The sequence below is a fragment of the Gigantopelta aegis genome, chromosome 10 (genome assembly GCF_016097555.1).
Source record: "Gigantopelta aegis isolate Gae_Host chromosome 10, Gae_host_genome, whole genome shotgun sequence".
In the NCBI taxonomy this organism is placed as follows: Eukaryota; Metazoa; Mollusca; class Gastropoda; order Neomphalida; family Peltospiridae; genus Gigantopelta; species Gigantopelta aegis.
The window spans coordinates 74,299,475-74,326,598 of NC_054708.1; the positions used below are offsets into that span (position 1 = coordinate 74,299,475).

Sequence of the window (27,124 nt, forward strand, 5' to 3'; positions counted from 1 at the left end):
CAATAATGACATGTGCATAATTTATGCAAATTAGGATAAATTTAGTAAAACAGAAAGAGAATATGAATAAGTCACAGTTCGTATTTCACAAGGCAATAACAATGCACAGTAAATTAAAACAAAAATGTGCTTTTGCTAAAGAAATAAAGTTTGAATGAAATAACAACAGATTTCTGCCGTAAAATATTAGCTTTCAACTTACCCTGGCCTTGCACATCAACATGACCTTGTCGAAGAGGAAGATGTGTCTGAAAAAAACAATAAAAACAATATATGCATATGTACAACAACAAAAGGTATCATACTTCTGTCTATATTCAAAATACATACATGCGTATCCAGTACAATTTTATAAGTAGTTTTATTTCTTACTGGAAGTGAAGACTTCTTGTTTTATATATCAATATTACCAAAATATGTTTTACATGAAGACATTAACATACTTTCCCCAAAGGTTACTGGATGTTATGAAGAAAATTCAATGCATCTTAAAGCAGAATCAAATTTATGTGATTCATAATAGCATGTCAACCTATGTGGAATAATATATGTATACAGTTAGACCTTGTATTTTAAAATGTGGTAAAACTAAATGGGATTTACCAAGAGATTTTTCGTTTTAAAATTATTAAACTGTTATTTGTTTTGCTACTGGTTTCCAATTTTGAAAAGGAGACCCAGGAATGTTAAGTTTGTTTTGTTGAATGATATCACTAGAACACATTCATTTATTAGATGTAAAACATTTGGTAATACTGACACATTGTCTTAATGGATACCTGTTATGTTTTTCCATTATCAGAAAGGATTTGGTTATTGTTTAAAATAATAGTCCACAAACAGGACAGCACATCCACAACGTTTGATATATCAGTTGTGGGGCACAGAACGGGTCCACTGAGGGAATTCAATCTTTTGACCCAAGGATTTTAGTTACACTTATTATAGGTGTAAGACAAACTGAAAATAGTGTTAAACTCTTTAAAATAAGAGAATAAAAATGCTAACACCCTATAGCCTGTGTTTGATTCACATCAATGAACGGTGAAGTGAGGGTGACTTTTAAATATAGTTCTACAAACAGGATAGCCAGGGATGAGTTTCAGCCAGACTGAGCAGAAAAATGTCCGCTAGACTGGTTTTTATGCGCTTCTTGGTAAACGAAATGGCTACGTCGGGAACCAATCAAATAGTTTACGAACGTTAACAAAATGTTTGCTGGCTGAACTTGGGAACAGTTGTGGTTCAAAAGGTCTACTCAGCTAACCACATTCATAACTTTGTATTAGTTTAATAGCAATAGCAATAATAATAATAATAATAATAATAATAATAATAATAATAATAATAAATGCTCTTTAATTGTAGTCTAAAAAAACTTGTTTCAAACATTGATATACATTGTACTAGTAGCTAACAAATAATAAAAATAATGTAACTTTGTTTCTTAAAATTTGCTGAAGGTATCAGTGGGACTGTTTACATGTATTGTACATCAGCAAAATCACTAATTAATATGTAATTAAAATTATGGCGCCTGGCTTTCAGCCATGGTTAGTGGTATCTAGAAATAGCAACTACTCGGTAAATAATCAGCTTTAGCTGTACTACTGTAGACTAACTACAGTAACTACATTTTAATAAATCAGCTGGTTTACATGAAACCAAAAATGAAAAAAAGCAACAGTGCAAAAGTGCTAAATCGTGTTTCATTTTTACTGCTAAAAAACTACATGACTGATATATATAAAAAAAAAAAAACACAATTTCACAACTAAAAACACTATAGAAAAATCCCAACGGCCAAAACAATGGGAGCAAAAAGGTTTGGGTTTAAAATAAAAAATGCCCACACATGTAAGCTTTACAAGCTAAAAGACCAGCACCAGGAAAGATTCTAGTCACAACACTAATCATAAGTCTAAAACCATTCACAAAAATCTCTAACACCATTATATTACTAAAATCCTTCTAATTAAACAAACACGCAATCACAAAATCTATTGGTTGAAATTTTAAAATTATTTATTATTACCCCCAAAAGACAAACTAGATAATTGGGTAATTGGAGGTTAACACTGCAATATTGCTTCACCATAATTTTTATAACATCATTTACTACATCAAAAAGTGCCATATATAGATGTAGTAATAAAAAAGTGCCATATATATATGTAGTAATCAAAAAGTGCTATATATATATATGTAGTAATCAAAAGATGTTCATGAGTTTGTAACCATTGTAAAAAAAAAAAGTCCAGCAATTTACAATTCAATTAAAATATTACTTACAGTTTTTGACTTAGAATATTAAATGTGTTTTAACTGAAAAAAATTTGTAGTAGTTATTTCTCTCTCAGACATTAATTTTGTACTTAAAAGTATATAATCATATTTGAGCTACTACAAACATTTTGCACAACAAGAAAAAAACTGAATATTCAGACATGGATATACAGCAAACAAGAAATTATGATTAAAACATCATTTACTCCTTTTAAGCATTGAAAGAGGACATGATAGAATGGCTACAAAGTCAGGACTTAATTTCAATTCTGTAATATTCAAAAACATAATAATTAATTAACATTTTTTTTAATATAATGACAGCCTAACTATGGAGTTAAAATTTAATAATCTGAAAAGCCCGTTCTATATCGTATATATATTTTTTAAAAGCATGCACGAAATACGTGGAAATTAAACCAAAGCAACAACATAAAATTTAAAAGATTTTGTTAAAAAAAAGTGTTAACTGCAAACCAAATCACATGAAAGCAATGATAAAAACTTCATCTGCCATTCCAGTCCTAGTAGTAAAGCCCTCAAAATATCGTGTCTCCATTTTGTAATGTAGGGAGATAATAATATAGCTTAGTTTAAAGTTGTACTTCATTTAAAGGCTAAACCCAAGTTATATATTATAAAAATAAATTTTAATGGCAAACAGCAAGGTAAATATTAACAGGCATTACATTTGGAGAATTTTATTATTATTATTTAATCAGTATTGCAAAAATGTAAAATGTGATATTTTAGGATGCCATCTCATAATCTTGTGCTTCTGACCCAAAATCTGGGATTCCTATAGAAGCACAGAATTCTATTAAATTTGCATCCTGATTATGATACTATTTTTAATGTCTAACTGGAAGTTATATTTTATAAGACAATTGATTTAAATTACTAAAAAAGTAAGATAAACTTTTTATTGGTTAACAAAAATGTAAATATAATGAGAACTACATGTGTTTAAATTGCTAAATGGGAGTTGTTGTTTTTTCGTACATTTAAGAATTGACCACAATTATTTTTTGGTTCATGCAAGTATGAACCGAAAAAACGATGTGCACACTGTATGATTCCGCGTAGGGGGTCATACAAAAGCATGCACATAATTTTTTCTGTTCATACTTGCAAGAACCAAAAAATAATTGCGGTCAAATCTTAAAATTAAATTTATATGCATAATTTAACAATACATAACTGAATTTATTTTGTCTGGCTTTAAATACGCCTGTAGTATTGTTTGTGTAAACTTCATTGATACTTATGTCGCATAAGAATGCGAACGTTCATTCACTATTATTTGAATCAGGTGATGTTTTGTAAATGATGTCATTTCCTCTAGCTGCTGTGCATTATTCGTGTTCAGTTTATATTTTATGAAAGTGAATGAAGGGAACATTTATGCTGTCTGTGGAACCGTTTAATTTTCCCCTACAGCTGTTGAACATCGCTTACAAGTAAGTTAGGCCTACAGGCATGAAGTTTCTTACATGATTTCTTTGGCCAATGACCGAGTCTCATGTCATGATTAACGAAGAGGTTTTTTTAATATATTTTTTTTAATCAATGTGTATAGATCCATATGTCTACTCTGCTATAGCATTTCCATTAATTTATCGTATACATTTTTTGTAGCTTTCACATGCGTTTTCTTCAAAATATCTAAATATGATTGCCAGAATAATCCGGCTTGTTGCACAAAAATAGTGCGAGTCAGTGGGGGGGGGGGGAGGGGTAGTAGGCGTGGCTTAATATTTTGGGGTTCATCGAGATATGATCAGATTGCCGTAAAGTGTATAGACGCAAAAATGTAATTATTATGTTATAAAAGGTATTCATAATGCCCACAAAGTATGTTTAATGGCTAACTGGAGGTAACTAGTATGACACTAGTTGTAATAGATATCAAATATTATGCCAAACGTTATTAATACAGATATATAACAAGAAATTCAAGTTTTCAATGAAAACCTCAAACGTATTTTTAGAGAAAAAAAGACAAAAAACACATGCATGCATGCAAACTGTTAACACACACATATTTTATAGAATACACTAATAAAATGGCAATAGGGAAACTGATTTGGAATAGATTTGGGTGGGGTGGGGTGTTGCTGGTGATTAAATCTGATTTGTGGTATGAATATGTGCTAAATAGGTACAGGTTTTCAGTTGTTATTAATAATCCTGGTGTACATGTATGTGTGCACTTGACATGCAAATACTTTAAGTTATTTAAACTTGCTCATTAAAAAAAAAAAATGATGAAAAAAGGGAAAAACAAATAAATAGAGAAAAAAAGCAGCAGTCATTTCAAACAAGAGGTGCAAAGGGTAACTAATTTTCATGCTTTTGTCGCCATTTTAGCATATATGAATAACAAAGATATTTACATGCAAAAACAAAGTTAAAGAAAAATGAAAAAAAAAAAAAGATAAAAGTTTTGAAGAAGTTCATAAAATTTGTATAAAAAAGGATTAAAATCAATGCATATTTGTCATCAGAGAAAGAAGTTTTAGATTTTAAAAAATATTTGTATTAGTCATAAACATTAAATACATTACTAAATAGGTGAAGAATTTAATTTTGTTGAACAAAGCAGCTTGTCTTTTGTTTTCCCCAAGACATTCCTATTGAAAGGAATTCCAATATTTTAACACTTTGCAGGCCATTAATATATATATATATATATATATATGGGTATACATTGTACTACTTCACAGATCATCAATATTTATAGGGTCATATTGTAATGCCTTCCTAGATCATTAATATTTCCATAGCCATACATTGCAACGTCTTCCAAGTCATTCAAATTTATACAGCCATACACTATAATGCCTCAGAGATCATTTATATTCATAGATATACACTGTAGCACCTGCCAGATATAACCATGATTGTAATGCCTCTTGGTTCATTAATATTTATAGACATACATGTACATAGCTAAACCTATATTTACATGTACATGCAGGTAGCCAGCCATACACTGTGATGACTCCAGGATGATTAACATTCTTATGGACCTCATGGACATCTAATGTACGCCCACCCAGGTCATCAATATTCATACATGTACGGTACAGACATAAGTATAGCAGAGATTGCAGGCGTGATTAGATGCAGTAATCATTTACTGTACAGCAGGAAAGATCAAAATGTTTGCCTTACCTTTTTTCGGCAGCCCTGTTGTTGAATTAAAAAATCCTTGTATGTACATGTATCTTTCTTTTTTCTTTTTTTTCTGATTTTTCAAATAAAAACATTTAAACAAATCCAGCTTTCCCCAAAATTTAAAATGTAATCTTTATGGATTGGGGTACATGTAAATACTTTTTGAAAAAAGTTTGGACCTCTATAAAATGAAGCGAAGTGTACAAACACATGTGATCATTATGTGAAATACAATAGGTTTTGTTCTGCTTCTTATTTTTATATTTGACATATAATATAGTCACAACCAAATTAATAATTTCCAAACTAACACTATTTCTTTTTAAGAAAATAGTTAAAATATTATATTGAGTGGAAAGGAAAAACTACATTGCCCGTATTTAACATTTTAGAAAATTGATGAACACTATACATCTAAACAATTAAAGTATTGACTATATTTTAAATTTTCTTTTGCTGTTGTCCTATTGTCATAAAATATATAATTTTATGTAATATAAAAGTTTTTATTCATATATCCAACGGATAACTTTAGATTTTAATAACCAAATTTAAAAAAAAAAATATATATATTATTTTATTAAATAGCAAATATTTCACAAACCCTATAAACATATATTTGACATCAAATTAACGTGTTTTTTTTAGTCTGATGTAATTACAACAACTTGACTACATATACCTTTATTTATGGATTAATTATTTAACAAGTTAGGTAAACCAAACACTTCAATCTGAACATTAACCAACTTCTTTTTCCATAATGTAACAGTGTGATCTTGATATCTAACATAATTCCTTACAAGTGACTCTTGATGGTTCCCCACCCCTCTGAGAAACATACCATATTTCCTCTAATAAGTGCTTATTCATTTCAAAATGATCGCAGACCCAGAGCTTATTAAAGACACAGCCTTTATTTTTTCAAACAAATTGTAGAAATTAAAGCTAAAACCTACAAACTTACAATTTTATTTATTTTTAAACTTGAATTTCAAACTATCAAAACTTTAATCTTTAACCTTCTGAGTACTGCAGGTGAGATATCTCGCCCGACGTCATGTCAGTCGATATACTGTACACTGTATACAGTGCATTCCCCAATTCATATTTCCCCGCCGTTTTGCACACGACACTCACCGGAAATGGAAATATAATTAAAGAAAAAAGAATTTTTTTCAAAATGGTGGCTTTTGTTTTGATTTTTTCAATTGAAAATATCTTGAAATTTTGAGTTCAAAAAGTGGTTTTCGCTTGACAACAATGGCGGCACGTCGCGGTCATTTTCAGGGATCGATATCTGATTGTGACAGCTAATTTGATAATAAATTTGAACGATTTACCAACAACGAAAATTACCAAATATTGCAATATGAATCGTAGTTCGGGTTTAAAAAAAAATTCTGGTGAGAAAACCACTGTTATCGGGAATAATGGACATAAATACTGGACAGCTGGCCACAAATGCCCGTAAGTAAACGCAACTTTTTCGATTTTTTACCTAATTTTAATCACCATTAGCCGATCTAAAATAATAAAAATTACAAAAAAAGACACGAAAATAATACTTACCGATTCATATATGAACTTTATTTCATGTATTTATAAAAAAATTTAAATGGATATATGTGACTGAAAATTATAAACTTGTACCCACTCAATGTGTTTTTTGTTAAAAATTAATCCAGTAGTCTAAAGGTTAACAAAAAAATGAACAAATTAATATTATTTGTCCACATTCTGTGCTTAAATTATGCCAGGCAGTAATCAGTTTTCAGCTGTCTTACCAAGTGTTTATTGGAGGCCTGGTGCTTATTAGAGGCCCGCCGTTTATTTTGTTGCAAAGTGTTACAGATCCAGCACTTAATGGAGGCCCAGCGCTTATTAGAGGAAATATGGTATACATGTATATGATTCAATTTATTATTGTTGGCTGCCAACCAATATACAGCATGTGTTATTTAATTTGTTAAATCATATAAAGAGTGTATACAAGAATTGGCCTTTTGTAAATCTGATTATTATTGCTGTTTACAACACTACAAAAAGCTTTCACCTGCATCTTTAACTAAAATACATGTATGATATTAACCAAGGACATATTTTCCCACTAGCAATGGTCACATACAAAAAGTTTTTAAGGGAGTTTGTTGTACCATAGGCAGATCATGAGAGGGCTGTAGAGGGTGAATATTTATTCTTTTTGACGCAATCTGCTATAAAATTTAGGACATTAACATGTTATACCCTTCGGTTTTTAAACTACTGTATATGCCCCTGTTCAATGGATGGTGATTAACAAGGTCAAGCTATTGTTTTCTTAATTTCATGTACAATAAACATCTTATTAAAATGCATGTACAATGAGGAAATTAACTTAATGAACATATATAAATATAGTTCTGTCAACTGTAAGGAGACTTTGTGCAGTTCACAACATTCACAATAAATACTGTACAAATCATTTACAAGCAAACTAAAAATCAAATTATGAAACTGCTCTAAAAAAATAAACAAAACTTAAAACTAACACAGATTCCCACACGGAAACTAAAACAATCTCAAACCAAATACATGCCTGCAAAATTAATGCATACATGCTATATGGAGTTCACATCACTCAAATTAAAGACTAACTTTGTAATAAAATTGTTATTTAAATCAGCTGTATAGTTTAAATTTATTTCACTGTATACTCTGAATTCCCAATAATGAGTAAAAGTGTTATTCCTACTTTTGCTTACAAAAAAACTGAGCTAAAAGTTCCAAACTTTGTTCGAAAACAAGGATGACATTATGTTATTCATACATGACATCCTGTTTGATCATTTACAGTACGACACAAGACAGCTGCAGTTGGGGTAAATCATACAAAGTACGTCACTATTCAAGAGAGAACTCAATGGTACTTTTTCCTTTTAGCTCAAAAGCAATTTAATGCAGGATTATCAATCTTTTTTATAAAATTGAAATAGCCTCAACTGGAAATGAAAACATACGTAATGTCATATCCTGACAGTCTGACTACAACTTGGTAAAACATTTTTTAGTTAATCTTTAATGTTACCTCTTTTACGTGTATCTAGTGTTAGTTGTTGCGTATTGGTTTTACTCTTTTTTTTGCCAATGCCAGGGAATATTTTGTTTTCATAATCTTAATTAGTGAAATTTCTAGTTAATTGAAAACTGATTTGCAACTACTGTTTAATGTTCTAAAATTGTGTAGCAATCTCTGAAACTTGTGTAGCGAATCACAACACGATACTGAACAAAATGTTTCCTGAATTAATGTTCAAGCAAACTGTCCTGGGCAAACATCTCAGCTATCTGAGCTGGGTGGCCAGGGTAGATGGCAATAGTTAGGGAGAGAATTAACAGTTAATTGTTTTGCTTAACGACACCACTAAAGGACATAATTTATTAATCATCAGCTACTGGATGTCAAACATGTGATAATTCTGACAGGTACACGTAGTCTTCGTAGGAAATCTGCTACAGTTTTCCATTAGCAGCAAGAGATCTTTCATATGCATTTTCCCACATACATGACAGCACATGCCATGACCAATTGTGCTGTACTGGGGCCTATTTCAGTAAACATTGCAAGTTTACGTCTGCTACTAGCAGTTATACCGGTAATGCATTTACCTGTGTTTGGCATCTGTTTCACACAGAACATTACACCATTACGGAAACTGGAGTATTTTAAAGATAACAGAAAATGAACTATATTTGTTGAACTATAATAGTAATAAGAATTGTGGCTTAGTCGTAGATTTATGTTTACGTGTAAAACTAGGCTTACGATGTTTTGTGAAATTTGGGCCTAGTTGGAAAGAGGAAAAAGCCAAATGAATCCTTTGATATACCAACTGTGGCGCACTGGCTGGAAATATACCTTTGATATATACCAATTGTGTTGCCATACTGTTATTGTTTACCTGTTTCTCACTCGACTGTCCAGGTGCGAGAGCACTTTGAGTTCACCATCTTTCTGAAACCGTCCATAGTCCTTCAATGTTGTTTTGGCCGGCTAACAAAAGAACAAAAGTAGTTCTGTCAATTCTTGTAATAACCACATAAAAAAATGATCAAATGAAAAACAATGTTCAAGATCATTGTATTTTGTATTATGTATCATCATTATTTGAACATCTTGAATGTTTGTAAATTATTAATAACAATTTTAACATCATTTTCACATTGAAATGTATTCAATATATTGTCCCATCTCTAATACAATTTTCGCAACAACCAATAATTTTTGATGGAAAACTTAAGGTGCATGCTTTGTTTTTACTGGGGGTGGAGTGGGGGATGAGTAAAAGGTAAACTCACCATTTGAAACATACAATGGTGCATTGTAAATATTAGTTTCAAGTCAGAAGTTTATCAAAATTGTAAGTGTGACTGCAGCAATTACATCCAGGGGATAACTTATATTTCAAAGGAATCAATAACTCAGTTCACTTTGACATTTAAAACTTCAACACTAATATAGAGTAATAACCAAATGTATTAAACCCTGCAAATATGCCCTTTTCAAAATGTATTTCTTGTGTTTAACTTTTCATACGAGACATAGATTAAAAAAACAGTTTTAATAGTTGGGGGAGGGAGGAGTGATAATGTTAGTGATTTCTACTTGAAAATGTGAAACCAAATTCAATCTGTCAGAGTTAAATAAAATGCTACAAAATAAAGGTGCATTAATCATACTGATTTCTAGTTAATTCTTAAACAGTGAGTTTACTACAAAATATATTTGTAAATTTATTTAAAATTTGGATTATGCAGTTTGACAAACATCAGCGTGTATATACTAGAATTATAAATTCATAAATCAACTTTTAAATTAATACTTTTAGGAGATCTAAAAAGATCATTAATGTTTTCCTTTGCCCATTACAAAATTTCTTTCACATTTCAATAATAGGATATCGGGTAAGACATTTCGGGTTGTTTTTTTAGTGGTTACTTTAATTTATATGAATCAATTATATTTTATCAAAACTGTCACAAAAATTAACATATAGGCCTAGGATAAATTTCGGTTTGTTCAGGGTTTAAACAGGTTTTACTGTATTAAAATTAATATATATTTTTCCAATAAAGTACACGAGAGACTCAATATTGCAGAAACAAATACTCCAACACACGACTGCCAAAAGCATGATAATATATAAATATATTACGCAAAAGTATGAATCGTGAAAATGTATTGGGATACAGGTAATTAAATTTCACATATTTTTTTTTTTTTTTAAATAATATTATTCAAATTTATTATGCAGGGTTTTTTTTATCATCAGTATAGCTGATTATTAATCCCCCCATTGTTTTTATTGGGGCAAAAACAAGAAAAATACAAGCACATTTTCTTATTCCTTCATTATTTTTTTATACAATATACAAACAAAAGATTAGTTAAAGTACAACCAATCAATTATCTTAGTTGATAGAAAAAAATGCCAATAAAATTTCAGTGATCTTGTTATCATGCAAGTTAACACAAATGCACATTGTGTCTACGAAAATTAGTCTTTCATTATTTATTTTGGCTGGTTAATTTTTTATTATTTCTTTTGATTAATATTTAGTAAACCGATAATAGCAACTGTAATGATCATGGTAATTTCTGATTAATCTGCTGATTAAATTTTTAAAATGTGATCTTTTAACTAGATTATGATGCCCATCAAGCGAATAAAAAAAAACCCCAAAGATTGTTTTAAGTAAAAACATCAGATGACAAACCTATGTGTATCATGCGTGCATGTGTGTATGGTGTGGTGTGGTATGATATGGTGCAGTTGTGTATGCATGAATTCATGTGTATATGTTTGTGTGTGCACAGGCATAAACGCTGCCATTTTGGTAGGAGTGCAGGCTGCTTTTTGTACGAAGTAAACATAAATGACCGAATCTGGATAACAACATTTATTTATATTAACATATAGGAATAACTATGCATTTTATATGGATTACACCTAATATAGAATGATGGACTATTCTGGTTAAAACGACAACAGGTGCAGGCTTTTAATAATTCAAATTCCTGAATTCATATAATTCTAACCGACTGTATAATGTAAAGGTGCAAACTGATTATAATGGATGATCGTTGATGAAATTCCAACCGATCCCCAACACTAGTATTTGTTGCCTGTTGGTGGAAAAGTGTACATAAAAGATTCTTTGTTAATAAGAATAGCCATGCAGTTTCAGTGAGTTTCTTCTTCTCATTCTTTAGACTAACTGTGACAATTACAATAGCTACCGATTATAACAATATGATTAATAAACTTATAAAAAAAACTTTCAACACAGAAAGTGTTTCATCTGCTGCAGAACTAATTTTAAACACTATATTATGTATGTATGTGCAGCTATATACTATAAAATATGTCAGCAGCATTCACAAATGAACTGACAGGGGCAAATGAACAAGGATTCACTATTTTATGGAAGAAGGCATAATAAATATTCAGATGCATGAAACAAGATGACACATTGTGAATGTGGCAGTTTGATAGAGAACAAATGATTGGCATGCCAAGCAATACACAACAGAATGCAACCAATGTAACGTAACTTCATAAATATTAGAAAACTGCTGTAACAACTAATTAGACTAAATTACAGCTATTATTATTTTTTTATTTGTGTATAAAATGCAGGGTTTAAGCTGTCATTTGACAAATTGCCAAAATGGATTTAAAGTTGAATTTGGCAAATAAATGTATATGTCAGTACCAAGTCGCCAAAACGTTAATTAAAAAACGGTTGTTTGTATGTGTGTAGCTATTTTTTGTTACTTAAATTTGGCTACAGATGTTCTGATCAAATTTGCCAAATTGCTATTCTTTTTGGCGTCCAGCTTATGGTAATTAGATAAGAGATTAAACTGTAACTTGCCAAATTACAACACACAAATTAAATTAATTTAGCAGCTTTTGTTCCATTTTGTTTAGTTAAAACAAACTGAATTTCACTGCATATATTTGATACAAAATGTCCCACATTATTTTTAATCATCTTAAAACCTGATAAGATATAATGTAACACAAACTTGGTTAATACTAAATATTCATTCAAGATGATAGTGTATTATATAGTAGGAGGGCTCACTTTCCCCATTTCAAAATTAGCCAACTGCTAATTTTTTTATACGAAGTGGCTACAACATTTGGATTTGGATTTGGCTAATACAATATACCTTAAATTAACTAATTTTTATCATTTTCAAAGAAATACTCTACGTCTAAAAACTGGCTAAACCAAAATTCGTTCCAGTGAGAGTCCTAAATAGAAATCATCTTTTTGAAAAACATCAAAATTTTGTTAACAAACGATTATAAAATGTTAGCAACTTGGTGAATTCCACCAGAATTTTAAAAATGATGTAATAATATTTTGGGATTCCATCTCATAATAATTAAATTTCCGTTATATTCATTACAATATGACGTCATCCCATTGGTCTAGCCCCAGCAACAGGAGTTTGTTAATTTTTCGATGAATGTAAAAATTACGTTGTCGGGGAGCGTCATGTCTGATGACGTCATTTTATACTGGTACTTTGTCTTATTGAGCGATAGAGTTTAGAACCAAAAAAATAATTCAAAATAAAATATGAACTTTTAACATTATTAAAATAATTCAAAATAAAATATGAACTTTTAAAATTATTAGCAAATATGTTTTAAATTTAATTAAAAGGATGGTCTGTTAATTCTTTTACATTCATCTGGGTATGTCAGAATGACTTCGCCGATTCACAGAGTTTGCAGATGATTTTTTTTTTTTTCATACCCTGATGAATGTAAAAGAAATAACAGACAATCCCTAAATGATATAAAATCTGGGATTCATGGAAGCATGGACTCCTGCTAAACTCGCAATCTTAAAATAAAGATAAAATAAAATATATGACAGCCATCTGCGCTTCCTTCATGCACACTTCGGAAACATTTAAAAATGATTCTTTATTGAAACAATTACTGCCATCAACAAGGCGAATAACAAACAATAATTATGTGATCCCTACTATGTGTTTCTCTTTGCCAGATGTTCAAAGGGGCTTAAATGCTGATTTTCTAAACTATGGTACAGCACTCTGATAGGCGTAAGAAATAGGTAAGAAAACAAGGATTCAGTGGAACTAAATGTTTCACCTATCACAAACTGATTCAATAAATAAATAAATAACTAATTTGTCATGTAACATTCAGATTTAATCTAATTCCCCCAAGAAAGAAAAAAAAGTAAATAAAAATAAAATAATTATAAACTTAAATTTGTATTTTATTTTATTTTATTATTTTAAACATGCACCGAAAAGAATATTCATAGGTGCAACTATAAACAAAGTATCATTGATATAGGACTTACGGTATTATCGTTTGTGAGGAATGGACCTAATCACAAAAAATTGTGATGGAGCTAGAGGCAAATGTTGATGCTGTATCCGCAGCTGCTGCTGTCAGCAAACAAATACCTACATCTCACCTTATGCCTCATCAAAGCAAGACAACAAGAAAAATATCTTTCACATGGTAACTCTGTACAGTACACAGAGGAAAAAATTAAATAAAAAGGACATCTCAAGTTCTGTTAACTGCTATGCCAAGATGGGCTAACATTTTGGGAGCAGAAACAACATGTCAGTGTTCTGTTCTTTTATTAGATGATCTGATGTCAACAGATCTTGATATTTTAAGATAGGATTTTCTGCAGATCTCCAAGTTGGAAAGTAAAACCTTTATATTCAAATTCTGAGCTACTACAAACATTATAATGACCATAAACACAAAGCAATGTGTAGAATATTCTAAGTAATAAATTGTAAGTATAATCAGTCAATTTCAGACTTGTTTTTATGTGCCATACATTGTACATTAGTGTACATACTTTTACCACCAAAATAAAAACAAGCAACTAGACAGCTAAACAAAAATACAACACCCCTCCAAAAACGTCCCCCACCCACCGACAAACATTTGGGTAAATTGTGGCGAGTTCTTTGTGTCATACTAAAAATTATTTGTTTATTCTGGACTGAAAAGCAAAACATGGTACAATCCTATATGCTATCGTTTCTCAAAGAATGCTAATTTAAAGAAAATCCACCAATCTGAATTCAGTTATCGAAATTCAGAAATGTGGTGCACCACTACTTGGAGGAGATTAACAACTACAAATGCAAAGAGAAGATGTTCAGGAACAGGTACATGATGAATAAGTTGCAAGCAAGTCTGCAAACAAGAATAACTGTCACATCCACATTCCAGATGATAAACGGTAACATGATTAACATGTTAGTAGGTAAATTGCTTGCATGAAAGACACAGACAAACCTCATTGGGCCGTCGAGCTGCCAGTTTCGCCAAATGCTATGGAAACAGAATAAAACATCAGCTAGCTATACAGTGACCGAGTGGGCCAGTGATAGAGGAAATAACTCATTCAGCCAGAGTGTTAATAAATTAAAAAAATTAAAAAGCCAAATTCTTTCAGGTGTAAAACAAAGATGGTCTTGAATGAATTTACACCATGCTAGCTAGAAGTAGTTTATTTGTTAGCAGTTTTCAGACAGTTCGAGATAGGAAATTCTGCAGACCATTCCAGGTTTATTTATTAAGTTTTCAGAAGTTAAACGTATTTGGTCTTCTAACTGTTACAAGATTGTATGGTATCTCCGTTCACAACCCTGTTTCCTGTTTGAAATAGATCATGTGAAGTTTGACCTATGAATTTGACCGGCATTTCACAGACTGCACCAATTAACGGGAGCTATCACTCTCACTTCCCAGCTGAGACTAGTTCAAGGAGAGAATTGTTTAGCTCCCCTTAGCATGTGAATGAATATGGTATCAATATGATGATATCTTAATTTGCTCCCCATTATTTAAGTTAGGGGAGTAATTAATCACAACCTCAATTGTTTTTCATAGCGAGGTCTGCACAACCTCATATTTTCTAACCTTATCTAGAGTGGAGTAAATGTTTATTATGATGTGCTTTTATAAGATGCTTACAAAACACCAACCTCATCAAGATTTTGATCAAATTGTCACACTGACTTGAAGTTCAATAGACATTAGAGCAACTAAATACACACTGGGTTTACTCAAATGAATATTGTAAGCAAAATTTAACTCAGTCGTTAGCAGGGTTTAAGCCCATAAAATATTAGCAATTTGGAAAATTTGCTAAGAAAATCTGTTGCTAAATTCAAGTTTCATTTAGCCAAACAGCAAAAATGTCAGTATATTTATAAACGACAGACGATATTTGAATTAGCTTTTTGGCGAATTAGTAATGAAATATATTCGCCAAATTCCAACTTTAAATCGCATTTGGCGATTTGGTGAGCGACAGCTTCAACCCTGCAGTAAAGAGCTTTCCTGACGTGTTCAAATGGTGGGATCAAACCCCCTTAGCTGTCCAACAACTGGTATATCAAATGCTGTGGTATGTGCTGTCCTGTTTGTGGAGAAGTGCATATAAAAGATCCCTTGCTGCTGATGGAAAAATAAAGCGGGTTTCCTCTAAAGACTATGTGTCAGAATGACATGATTAATTAATCAACGTGTTCTAGTGGTGTCATTAAAGCAAACCAATCTTAAAGTTTCAACCAGAGATACCATACAATGTTTCTTTGGAAGACCACATCAGTCTGTAACAAGAAGAAGTGAAGAATACAAATGAACAAAGAAAGTGACCTGAATACAAGTATAGACAGACAATGTAGGGATAACAACCATCATATCCTATTAATAGAGAGATCGTGTGATCTTTAAGTATCTTTCATAAAGTCCTTACAATTTTAGCATCATCACATAATGAGCTAGATCACTACTAATGTTGGAAATGAGCCAACAATAATCAAATGTGTCAAATAAAAGATGAAGTCGCACTATAAAAGGAAACATTTCTATCTATGTTTTGTTATCTATAGGTTTTTTACTTTGTTTCGTGGGGGGTGGGGTGGAGAGGGGTGTGTGTGTGTAGATGACACGCTTATTCATGCATTCTATTACGTTATTTTGTTTTAGGATTCCACTGAAATTGTCAATGTTGTGCAATACAGATATTTTGGGAATAGATCTAATAATCTTGTTTCTGAGCCAAGATCTGGAATTTGTGGCTGCATAGAATCCTGCTAAAATTGCAGCCTGTGATCACAAGAGTGAACACATACTATATATGAATAGAATACTCAGACACAGTCATACAAAGGTAAAAGATGGACCAAAATGAGGTCTCGCAATTTGGTCCCAGGACTCTGATCTCTATTGACGTACCCCTACACCACAGAGGTTTCAGGCACGTCTTCCATCTTTCAGGCATGCCCAGTGACCTGACCTGAGACAGATGGTAATTTGGGGATTTTTGTTTCAATTTTATATTTACTAAAATGTAACAAAACAAAGGCTCCTTAAATATGGATTTCTTAGATCTTGTAAGTATTTACCCTCCGCCACCACCACTATACAGTTCTATTTTAACTTCCAACTCCCCCAGATATTTTAGGATGGGTATGGCTCTATGGAATACGTAGAAATGAGAAAATATCAGCAGTAGCAGCATTTTAAAAATATACAAAACAATCACAAGTGTCATTTCATGATAATAAATGTTATGCAGTAAGCAAAGTTTCATGTGATATGTCTTAAAATTCATTACGACATAACAATAAATTATTATAAATAGTTGTGGAATAAGATCAGGATAAACAACTATACTACATACTAAATGTTGATTTTTACATAGTGCTATCCTAGAAAAAGACAACTACAAATATATCCATAAACATTTTGTGCGACATATTTATTATATAATAAATAATGTAGCACGCAAAGCAGTCAATTTTATAAGCAACAAAATAAATTCAAAATGATAAAAGTGGCAAACATAACTTACAATACAATAAGTAAAAATATATCCATTTGGAATATAACACAACCACTAACTGTAAAACCACTCTAAGGAAGATGATTAAGGTTAATTGTAACTCACCATGTTTAGATCAACAATACTGAAAAAAAAGAAGAGAAAACGTTTGGATCAACAATACATAAAACAAAGCAAAAATAAGTTTAAATCATCAACTGTAAATACCATATTCCAAAAATAAGTAAAATTTAGTTTGTATCCCCCAAGAAATTAAATAAAAAATACTAATAATAAAAAATAAAAAATCTTTATTTAAAAGTGAATTCACTACAATAAGATAATCCCAAATTATGTTGAACTTTCCACTTTTACAAAAGAGCCACAAGGTTGTAACTGTTGTTAATTATGGTACAGAAACATAACTATGGTACTTACAATACACATTTTGAAAAACAATTCTTTTAACAATATAAAATTCAAGGAGGTTTCTGTGAATTCAAACACTTTTAACATACAATCTAGGAATCCATATTTACAAAATTCTTCACCCTGAAATTCATGGACATTTTCAGTCTGTGTGAATGTTAATATTGGAATAGCAATCATGTGTAATTGTTTTTCATTCATTCAGTGTAATGAAATGTCATATAATCATGTGGTTATAATTTTTCATATTTCATCACAAGTTTTAGATGCTGTATCAAGTATTTTAAAGGGAATATTTAAAGCCATGTTTTAGCCTGCCTAAGCCAATAGAGTCAGTGGTTTCTGTCTCGCCACACTAACCTGTTCTGTATTTCCTCTATCAGCTGCAGGGACTCATGGTCTCTCTTCACCTCATTTACATACAGCGACAAATCCTGCAATGTATCAAGTTCAGGCTTAAATACAGAATGTCAGGTTACTACATTTTCATGATGAGGTTATTGCACAAGGTTTATATAACAATGTAACTGGCAAGCTTCATTGAGCATGTTACAATTTTACAGAACTGTGCCAAATAAACATGATATCAAAATGTAGTAACCTGATATTTTTTTTTATCAAGCAAGCCTTTTTAAGGTACTCTTTTTACTGTTTTCCTGAAATAACAAAGACAAATATAGGTCTGATGTATGGAAGATCTACGTCACTGGCTGTTGAGCTTTATACTTGCCAGTGGCTATTCAGAAGCTATTCTAATGTACCGTATATTGCCGTGTATTAGCCGACTCCTTGGATAAGCCGACCTCTTAGTTTGACCCTAAATATCTAGTACAAAATCATCGGCCTTGTGTATAAGCCAAAGTCATCTTTGTCCAGCTGTATGCTGTATCAATTTCAATAATACTGTCAACAAATAGACTTGTACTTTTCTTGTTCATTATATTTCTTTTCCCTTTAATTAGTACAAACACGGTAATCGCGATCGCAATCAATGTGGCAATGCTAACATCTACACCGGCCATGCCGTGAAAAATAATTTAGAACTGATAAAGCATAACAGAAAAATAAATAATTCAAGCTGTAACAACATATCACTGCACATAAGTAACTAATTTATTCACTGAACAGCAAAAAGTAAAATCATTGAGGCACGTTTAATCCCCCACCACACACAGAAACAAAAGACCATGCGGTCCGTGACTGCAGTTCACTGGATATGGTATGGTCATGTGACAATAGTGGGAGTAATTATCATCCTGAAATTCATGTTATGTTTTTTCAGTCGGTAATGTTAATAATGAGCTTAATTTATTTATGGCATTACTTTACAGTTTAATGCACCCTCCCAACAAAACAATAATATTAGAAATATAAGACTTGTTTGAAGAAGAAAAAAAACGTTTTGTATCTTAAATTTGCTATATGAAAGACTGGTCCCAGCACAGGTCAAACAAAGATGGCGGACGTTTGGAAAGAATAAGTTTTTACCATTGAAGTGACAATAAAACAAGTAATTTTTTATTATTATTCATCAAACTTATAATGTATTCAAGAACAAAACACTGCATAATATTGCATAATGGGGTGTTTTATTTATACTATGCACAAATTATTGTTACATAATCTGTGAAAGGCTAAGGGTCTGATCAAAATTTATAAGTGATGGTCGGGAGTATTTTCAATCGGAATTTTATGATCCAGTTTGTTGCCTCTGTGTATAAGCAGACTCTCTTCTTTTGGAAAGTGTTTCTAGACTTCAAAAGTCGGCTAATACATGGCAATATACGGTAAACGTTCTTAGAAGGAAGCTACTTGCTTTCTTATTTCAATGTCAAAGCATGGGCTCATTCTGAATGATGGCAGAGGAAGATAAATTGAAAAATAAAAGGCATTTTAATGTTACGGAAAGTGTAAAAGTTTGAATTTATTTATGCAGTTCAGCATTTATTGCTGAAAATGGATGTTTGAAAAATGAGCAATCAAACCAATGTCATGTGCAGAATTAATTTCCTTGCAGCACATGGCAACCCAAAGGTTATTATGCTACTAACGGGGCTGTTATCAGGCAACAGATAGTGATTATTCAGATCACAGGAAGCAAGGTTGAATGATAAAATTATTACCCAGAGGTTAAAGGGTTTTGGTTCTCGCAAACATTGTGTTACACAACTGGTAGAAATGTACAGTTATCTTGCTTCGACTATTCATGTATTTACATACTTTTGGATCATGGTTGTCCCAACATCTACAGCTCAAGGACAGGTCTTCATGTCAGCATTTGGAACATGCCAAAATTTTGACAATATTAACTACCGTATATCTTCGCCTATAAGTCGATTTTTTTTCACCCAAAAATTATTTTAGAACTTGGGGGGTCGACTTATAAGAGGGTAAAAACATTTCACCCAAAAATATTACCGTTTTGGGGATTATTTTACAAGTTTTATTGTTGAAGTATGCCCTGTATTTATACTCAAATATGTTAATTTGACACATTTATTTTGTATAACCTTTTTTTTGGCATTAGAACGGTTTCGGTTATGCAAAAAGGCGTGCGATCTCTCACATGCCAAGAGAACAGTCCACTTAGTTAAAATAACAGTCATCACTAATAGCAAAAATGTAAACAATACTAACTACCTGTTGCCTGAGTTTATTCTGAAATCTGGTCACTGGCATTAATGGTTGTTCAAACAATGTTTTGTCGGTGATTAACTTCATGAATATTACTGAGCTTTCCCTTAAAACAGATTAGACTGATCTCTACAGTTCACTAGAGCAATAGGGACATACATCATTTGGTACAAAACCAGTGTACTTTCCAGAGTTGTTCTCCTTACATGTATTAATATGGCGGCAAAACATGTGATTAACTGATACTTTCAGTTTTATCGTAGTGATCTGTTGTCAGTGTTTATAAATAAAGTTGTTGTCTGTGCACAAAACCATGCTGTACAGTGCTATACGGTAACAGTCAAACAGCTTTCACTATCTACTAAGGGAATGTTTCGTTTTGATGCTATGTAGTTTGATTGCGATGTACAAAACGTGAAAACTGAAGTTTGTAAAATAATTTTCTTTTGTTCAAATATTGTATATTATTGTTCTTATGTGCTGAAAATAAGAAATACTTCAATATTTATAAGTTGTTTTTCATGGGTCGACTTATAAACGGGTCAATAAAAAAATACGTTTTCAGGGCTTGAAATTAGGGACTCGACTTATAGCCGAGATCGACTTACAGGCGAAGATATACGGTATTCATAAATACCTTTTAGGAAAAAAAAGTTAAACGTTTGTTTTGTTTAACAAAATCTCTAGAGCACATTGATTTATTAATCATCGGCTATTGGATGTCAAACATTTGGTAATTTAATTTTGACATTTAGTCTCAAGAGAGGAAACCTGCTACATTTTTTTATTAGTAGCAAGGTATTTTTATATGCCCCACCCCACAGACAGGATAACACATACCAGGGGACAATATTTCAAAATCTTAGGTAACCAGAAGTCAGTTCACGTGAATTTTACTTAGGTAACTGATTGTTTGGTTACATGAATATAGTTCTCATAACCTACGAGTTAGGTCTACCTAATCCTAACACTTGAACTATGGTTCTGTGCTACACTGGTGGTTCAAATGTATTTATAAACAAACTAATTTTCAATTTCATTACTAATATATGGTACTTTTCATTTTAGAAGGTAATTGTTCACCACGTAACCGATTGGTGGTTCTCATGATTTTAAAGTTGCGAAACCGACACGAGAACAGAACAACGGTTCTCGTGAAATATTGTTCCCTGCATACCAGTCTTTTAAATTATCAGTTGTAGTGCACTGGCTGAATAAAAAAAATAGCCCAATAGACCCACTAACGGGAATTGATCCTAAACCAACTGTGCATCCAGAGAGAACACTTTACTACTGGCCTACATCCTGCCCCACCTTTTAGAAATGCATCTTACTGAATTGTCGGGAAGTTTTATAATTCAGAAAACTTCAAACTATAAACAAATTTGCATTTACACATTACCAAATAAAATTTTAACATTTAGGATTAGAGAGTAACAGATAAATGTTTAGGTGATTACCAGAGAAATAAATTTCACACGATTACATGTGAAAAAATTTACATTTCACACAAAAAATACTTTGAAGCACAAATAAATAAATAAATAAATGTTTTATTTAACATCATATGGTTAACATATGGTTAAGGACCTACAAGATAATTACCGGTAAGGCGCAAACCATGTTCCGCCACTCTATGGGCTATTCTTTTCAATAAGCAGAAATGGATTTGTTATATGCAGCATCCCACAGAGAGGATATTACATACCATGGCCTTTGTTACAAGTTGTGAATCATGGCTGGAATGTGAAATAGTTTGAAGTAGAAAACTCAGGACAATGTTTTTAAACTGATAACTATAACATTAACATACCTGCATAGCTTCCAGAGCTATCTCCAAATCACCTCGATCATTACGGTCAGTGTTTTTAATCAACTCCTAGAAACAAATACAATAACTTATGGTTCAACTATATGTTGTTGGGTTTTAAAAAAAATAGTAATCTTTACTGAATTGCACAAAGAAAGTATTAAAATGCAATACAATTTAAGGGGCTGTCATAAAACGTATATATTAGTCATCAAACATTTGTAACTTACACAATAAATATAACATATCCAATAGTAATGTTTCCATCTCTTATAGTTGACAAATGGTACAATTTAATAATAAATATTTTTAAAGTAATATTTTTTCTACACTCACAAAATATAAAAACATGCTAACATATAAACAATGTTCTCTGCTTAGTATGAAACTGACAATGATTTTAACAGGTGTGACGTTAAACTATAAGAATTGTATCCAATAGTTTACGTTATAGCTGTGTTTAAAAATTGAAATGATGTCAGTATTAGAATGGTGTCACTTTCTATCTCCCTACACTAAGAACAAACTGGATGCATGTCGCTTCCATTTTCTAAAAGCTGGAAAACTTTCAATGCAACATTGTTTTGGAAATGTTCTGTGACTGAAAAAATATTGTAATTTTGAAAACTGTAGTAAAAACTAAAGTAAAATTACATGAAATCAGTTATATTTATTATGTACCACTGTTTGTTTGTTTTGTTTAATGACACCACTAGAGCACATTTGATTTATTAATCATCGGTTACTGGATGTCAAACATTGGTAATTTTTAGACATATAGTCTTTGAGAAGAAACCTGCTATATCTTTCCATTAGTAGAAAGGGATCTTTTATATATGCACCATACCAGACAGGATAGCACATACCACAACCTTTGATAGACCAGTCATGGTACACTGGCTGGAACGAGAATTAGCCCAATGGGCCCACCGATGGGGATCAATTCTAAACCAACTGCGCATCAAGCGAGCACTTTACCACTGGGCTTATTATGTACAAAGACAAAATGATGGTATGGGAAGCCGTCATCGACTTCAACGAATAGCATAAAATATGTCCTATTCTTTAGAGATGTTCCATGTGATTTGTCTAAATTGACCAATAACAAATCAGCTTTTAAACTATAAATCGTAGAATTATAACACCGAGATGAAAATTTACACTGAACAAAAATCAGAAAACATTTGCCGGGTGTTGAAAAGTGAAAAGTTGTGGGTTACCATGAACTGTTCTTTGAACACAAACACAGGAACAGTTATTTCAAGTAGCTTTGGGTGTGCAGGAACTTAACCAAATTATCTGTTAAACGTGACAAATCTACAGCTATTTTACAATAAAATATCATTTTAAATTAACATGAAATTATTTCACCAAGATAAAATTCACTTCGATAATTGTTTTTAAAAGTTGTAACTAGTAAATCTATCTTGGCATTTTAGAAGTATTTAGAAGTATTTGTGTCCTAATATAACAAAAAAACTAATATTTCTTTTATGCAAAAAAGGAAGACGGTGCCTGTATGATGGTAACTTACCCGTAATAAAAGGTGATATTTTAAAACTCTCTGCATTGGAACATGGAGCAAATCTCGCAACCGAAACTTTCCCTCATTTGCTTGTCTTTCACACTCCTAAAGTGACAAAAACCAACAACACTGTATTTATATATATATATATATATATATATATATATATATAAAAAATATTTTAAAGCAGTTTTCTATGGCATTATTTTAGAAATACTAATATAATTGTAACAGAAATGTCAAAACTATGTTGAATTTGCTGAAGTACCATTTATGTATGCGTTGAATTTAATATCTATGATGCAATAGATATGATAGATATCAATAATGTAAGCAAATGTTGAATTTATTATGCACCACATGCTATGTTACTCTAAAAGTAAATTAACATGTCATTTTATACACTTGAAATATTTTTTTTAATTTGCTGTAAGAGTCAAAAAACATCTAGACAAAACAATTACATAACATTAAGTTTGACTACATTTGCTGTATTATTATTTCTTCCAGCCTGCAAAAATAACAAACAAAATTATGCTTCCTAAAAAAAAAGAGAAAAAAAAAGAAACCTGTATTTTAGTTCTTGTCGTTTCATTGTCGGTGACTTTGTCGATCATCTCCTGTGCATGTGGCAAATTGGAGCAATAGTCACCGTAGACGAGCAGTTTGGACTTGTAACTGGTGAACACTTTGCTCATGGTCGCCTGGCTGGTGGTGACTGTGCGCAACAAGTCAGCATAGAACTGCTTGTGCACCTCCAGTAAAGTCTGAAAAAACAAATACAAGCATGAAGAAAAATCTCCAAGTTATGGTGCTTTGAGGACAAAATTTTGCTCAGTCGGTTGAGTGCAAGCTTGAGGGGCTTGCATCGCAGGATCAAACAACTTCGGTGGATCCATTCAACTGATTGGGATTTTTCTCTTTCCAACCAGTGCACCACAACTGGTCAAAGGCCATGGTATGTGTTTTCCTGTCTGTGGGAAACTGCATATAAAAGATCACTTGCTGCATTAGGAAACATTACTGACAGAACTTGTACATTGTAAACAAGTACAACACTTTAGCCCACAAGGTCAAGCAACTGCATCATTGAATGAAGATGTAATATAAGTCATATAAACCCCATATTAGTGATAATATTAATCATATATTCTGGTGGAATACAACAAAGATTGTTGGAAATAAATTGGAAATCAGAGATTACAGGTTAAACACCTGCATTACACTTAATGTCTGCCATCCACTGCTGTGAATTCATAAATAACAATCAACTCATCCCTAAGAGACTCATGTATTTTCATGAATGCACACACTTCCTCATACCTTCTCCATTATGTAACAGGCAAAATATCTTGTTCAACATCATGCAAGTTAATCACTGACTTAACAGTTCAGTTTTGGCATGTCAGTTATGAGGCACTATAAAATAGCTCACCTCTATATGGGCAAATATTACTTCTCGTTCATTGGCTGACAAAATAGTCTTCAGTGGTTTTATGAAAAACTGAAAATACAAAAGTTGGAATTTACATATATGGCAAATGAAGTATCACCTGTAAAACAAAAATATGAATATATATATATATATATATTTGCAGAATTAAAAAACAAAAACATTCTGGTTATAAATAAAATGTTAAAGTGTGAAATTTCTCCAGTTAGATGAATAATCACATGCCTGCTTTAATACATGAAACAACAATAAGATTGTACCTGTACAATCATCTTAAGGGCATCAACATAGTTTTTCTCTGTGTCGATCATTTCTTTCAAACAATAATCTCTCTTTGTCTGTGGGCAGGGCATGAAATCCTGAAAAACATTCAAAATCAATATGAAGTATATGTCACTAAATTTTTGTCTGCTGGACTCTGTCAAGTTAAAAAAGAAAGAAAAGTAGATTGAAGAAACTTTGATCACTTTCGCATTTCATGAATAGTTAAACAAAGTAACCTCCCCCCACCCAATGCACCTGGACTGGTCCAAATACCACAAAAAAACAATAAAATAACAGGAATCTTCTATTATTGTGTCAGGGAAACCAGTATCTGATCATGTGACTTTCTCTTCTCTCATTCTCTTTTCCTTTTACATGTCTTTAGTGAATTTTGTTTATCTACTTTTTTTTACTGTCCATTTAAATTGCGAGGACAGATTAATATATGAAAAGAAACTGAAAGATTTATAAAGGTGACATTAAGTGCTCAGATCGGCCGTAATGTCACATATATCCATCACATGGTTCCAACCGTGGGGTACAAGTGGTGTTTCACAGAAACAGTAACTTTTCAAGACTACTAGTCCCACAGACCATGGAAATGTGTTTTGATTTCAACCCATGAATTAATGGCACATGAACTTATAAACAAATAAATAAATATCTCACTGTTGACATATTACTCTGTTCTTTGTAACAGAGGTCATCGTAAATCTCGTCATCTTGATAGACCACATCATAAATTTCTTCTTGGTCTTCTAAATCGGTTTCCCTAAAATAAAGAAATTAAAAAAAACCGATAAACAGTGTACATATATATACCGGTATATATATACATAACATTACATGTAATACTAATTAGACTCTACTGTGTTTGTTATTCATATCCATTGTTTTAAATACAAAATACAATGAAATTAACTTAACAGTTAACAGCTATACATCTGAGGTTTAAACATTTCAACTTTCTGTCATCAACAAATACCAACATGACTGACTACCTTGATACAAAGTACATGCATGTGCCAGTCTGCAATGTACCAGAGAACAGTGGAGAAGCATCCTATGTCGTATTATATGGTTTGAAATTGCTAATAACACATTTTAATGTGATGTAGATAAGCAAACACAGCTAAAAGGATATAAAAAGAATGGCATGTCATAGAAAGATTATTGCCATAAATGATTTAGTCGAAAATTATTAAATAATAAAAAATATATTGAAAATCACAGCTTTAAAAAAGTGTACCATACCAATTCTCAATGTAGATGTATGCATTATTTTCGAACCTTTAATATTGTCAAAACAGAAATAACTGTATTAAACATGTGCCTGTATAAATAAACAAGACCGTAGATTATAAACATGGAATCTCTTATTTTAAAAGTGGGCGACTCCAGGGCAGTACTTAGCTTAAAATAACTAGAGAGAAGGTAGTACATAAAATAAAATAAAAATCATAATAGGGTCTTCTCCATCTAGACAAAAAGGGTAATTTTAAACTAACAAGGACATTGTTTCATTTATATATTGATTTTGAGTTGGGGAGGGGACTGAACAACAGTCCCATATGCTGTTCTCACATATGGCCATGGGTTATGGATACACTTGAAGATGCTAATTTGAGGGAAAACATTTTCGGAT

At 31.7% G+C, this 27,124-nt stretch overlaps 1 protein-coding gene across 8 annotated transcripts in view; it reads right to left on the reverse strand.

Moving 5' to 3' along the window:
• LOC121383461 (guanine nucleotide exchange factor VAV3-like) overlaps positions 1 to 27,124 on the reverse strand; it is a 97,665-nt gene that overhangs the window by 51,169 nt on the left and 19,372 nt on the right. For 3 of the 8 annotated variants that reach the window (XM_041513523.1, XM_041513520.1, XM_041513522.1), the window contains exons 5-16: positions 26,149 to 26,251; positions 25,476 to 25,574; positions 25,198 to 25,266; positions 24,332 to 24,529; positions 23,772 to 23,867; positions 22,241 to 22,306; positions 18,154 to 18,227; positions 17,491 to 17,509; positions 14,826 to 14,861; positions 9,408 to 9,499; positions 5,464 to 5,478; positions 203 to 248 (exon numbers count right to left, since the gene is read on the reverse strand). In XM_041513523.1, the coding sequence (XP_041369457.1) occupies positions 203 to 248; positions 5,464 to 5,478; positions 9,408 to 9,499; positions 14,826 to 14,861; positions 17,491 to 17,509; positions 18,154 to 18,227; positions 22,241 to 22,306; positions 23,772 to 23,867; positions 24,332 to 24,529; positions 25,198 to 25,266; positions 25,476 to 25,574; positions 26,149 to 26,251 (913 nt within the window). The remainder of the gene's footprint in view (positions 1 to 202; positions 249 to 5,463; positions 5,479 to 9,407; positions 9,500 to 14,825; positions 14,862 to 17,490; positions 17,510 to 18,153; positions 18,228 to 22,240; positions 22,307 to 23,771; positions 23,868 to 24,331; positions 24,530 to 25,197; positions 25,267 to 25,475; positions 25,575 to 26,148; positions 26,252 to 27,124) is intronic. The other 5 variants (XM_041513521.1, XM_041513525.1, XM_041513526.1 and 2 more) reach the window with 3 other exon arrangements.